The following is a 1,411-nucleotide window of genomic DNA, read 5'->3' on the forward strand; positions in this document are numbered from 1 at the left end:
CGGGGCCGCCGCCGCCGCGCCGCGGACCGCCCTGCACATCCTGGTGCCCTGGCTGCTCTCCTCGGCGCCCCCCGGAGCCCCGGTACCGCGTGGCCGGGCGGGCGGGGAGAGGTGCACCCAGAGCAGCGCGGCGATGCCCCGTGGTCCCGGGCTGACAGCACAAAGGGATGGGCCCTTGGGGTGGCCCTGCTCCGAGCAGGCAGGGGGCAGATGCCTGCCAGGGTCCCTAGCTGCCCTTGTCTTCTGTGACTCTGGAAACAGGGGAGAGGAAGGAGGTGCCAGGCTGGGGATGCGCCTTTCTCTGCACCCCCTGGGACGGGCTGCGCTGGTGGCTGAGGGGGCCTGTGGGTCTGGTGCTGTTGTGGGCATTCCCGCGCGTCAGGGGGAGATTTGCCTCTGGGCCACCTGGAAGTGGCCGTGCCCTTAGCTGTCCAGTGCATCTGCCCGCCCTGTCTGGGACAACGAGAGCATGAGGTCTGGTGGGGTGGCTCGGGTCCCAGATGGGAGACGGGGAGGGAGTGTGCCCCTTGGCACGCAGGACTGTGTGTCGGCATGCGCGTACCGTGCGCGTGTGACTTTCAGACCGCTGCTCATTGGACTGAGTGGTTGTGGCAGCAGCTGCGCTCCTCTAGGGCTCCTCGTCTGCGCAGAAGTAGTTAGGGATCTTCTGGAAGGGCTGGATGTTTTTAAATCTGCGGGCCCTGATGCCCTCCACCCACAGGTGTTGAGAGAGCTGGCGGGGGTCATTGCTGTGCCCTTGGCCTGGCTATACAAGCGATCGTGGTCCATGGGCCAGGTGACCGGAGATTGGAAACTAGCTAATGTGGTCCCCATTTACAAGAAAGGGAGAAAGGAGGACCCAGGAAACTATAGGCCCATAAGCCTCACATTGGTCTTGGGGAAAATCCTTGCCAAGGATCACATCTGTGAGGGCCAGCAGGGGAGATCATGCCACGGGGAAATCAACATGGGTTCATCAAAGGCAGGTCCTTCCAGACCAACCTGATGGCCTTTTATGGCCAGGTAACTAAATCCCTGGATGATGGTATCACCGTGGACATGGTCTTTCTGGACTTTGACACTGTCTCTCACCCCATTCTCATTAATAAACTGAGCGACTGTGGCATTGATGCCTACACAGTTGGATGGGTAAAAACTTGGCTGATGGGGCACACCCAGAGAGTAGTGGTGGTGGACGGGTCGTACTCGACCTGGCGGGATGTGAACAGTAGGGTCCCCCAGGGCTCGGTCCTGGGCCCTACACTGTTCAACATCTTCATCAGCGACTTAGACGAGGGGGTGGAAAACACGTTGTCCAAGTTTGCCAATGACACCAAGATGTGGGGAGAGGTAGGCACGCTCAAAAGGAGAGAGAGGCTGCAACTAGATTTAGACAGACTACAGAAGTGGG

The 1,411-nt window shown here is 60.3% G+C and overlaps 1 protein-coding gene across 1 annotated transcript in view; it reads left to right on the plus strand.

Moving 5' to 3' along the window:
• LOC102375606 (disintegrin and metalloproteinase domain-containing protein 18) overlaps positions 1 to 1,411 on the plus strand; it is a gene marked incomplete at its 5' end in the record, with an annotated part of 42,862 nt that overhangs the window by 24,478 nt on the left and 16,973 nt on the right. The window contains one exon of the mRNA XM_025203401.1: positions 262 to 373. Within this exon, the coding sequence (XP_025059186.1) occupies positions 262 to 373 (112 nt within the window). The remainder of the gene's footprint in view (positions 1 to 261; positions 374 to 1,411) is intronic.

Source organism: Alligator sinensis, unplaced genomic scaffold, assembly GCF_000455745.1.
Source record: "Alligator sinensis unplaced genomic scaffold, ASM45574v1 scaffold98_1, whole genome shotgun sequence".
Classification (NCBI taxonomy): domain Eukaryota; kingdom Metazoa; phylum Chordata; order Crocodylia; family Alligatoridae; genus Alligator; species Alligator sinensis.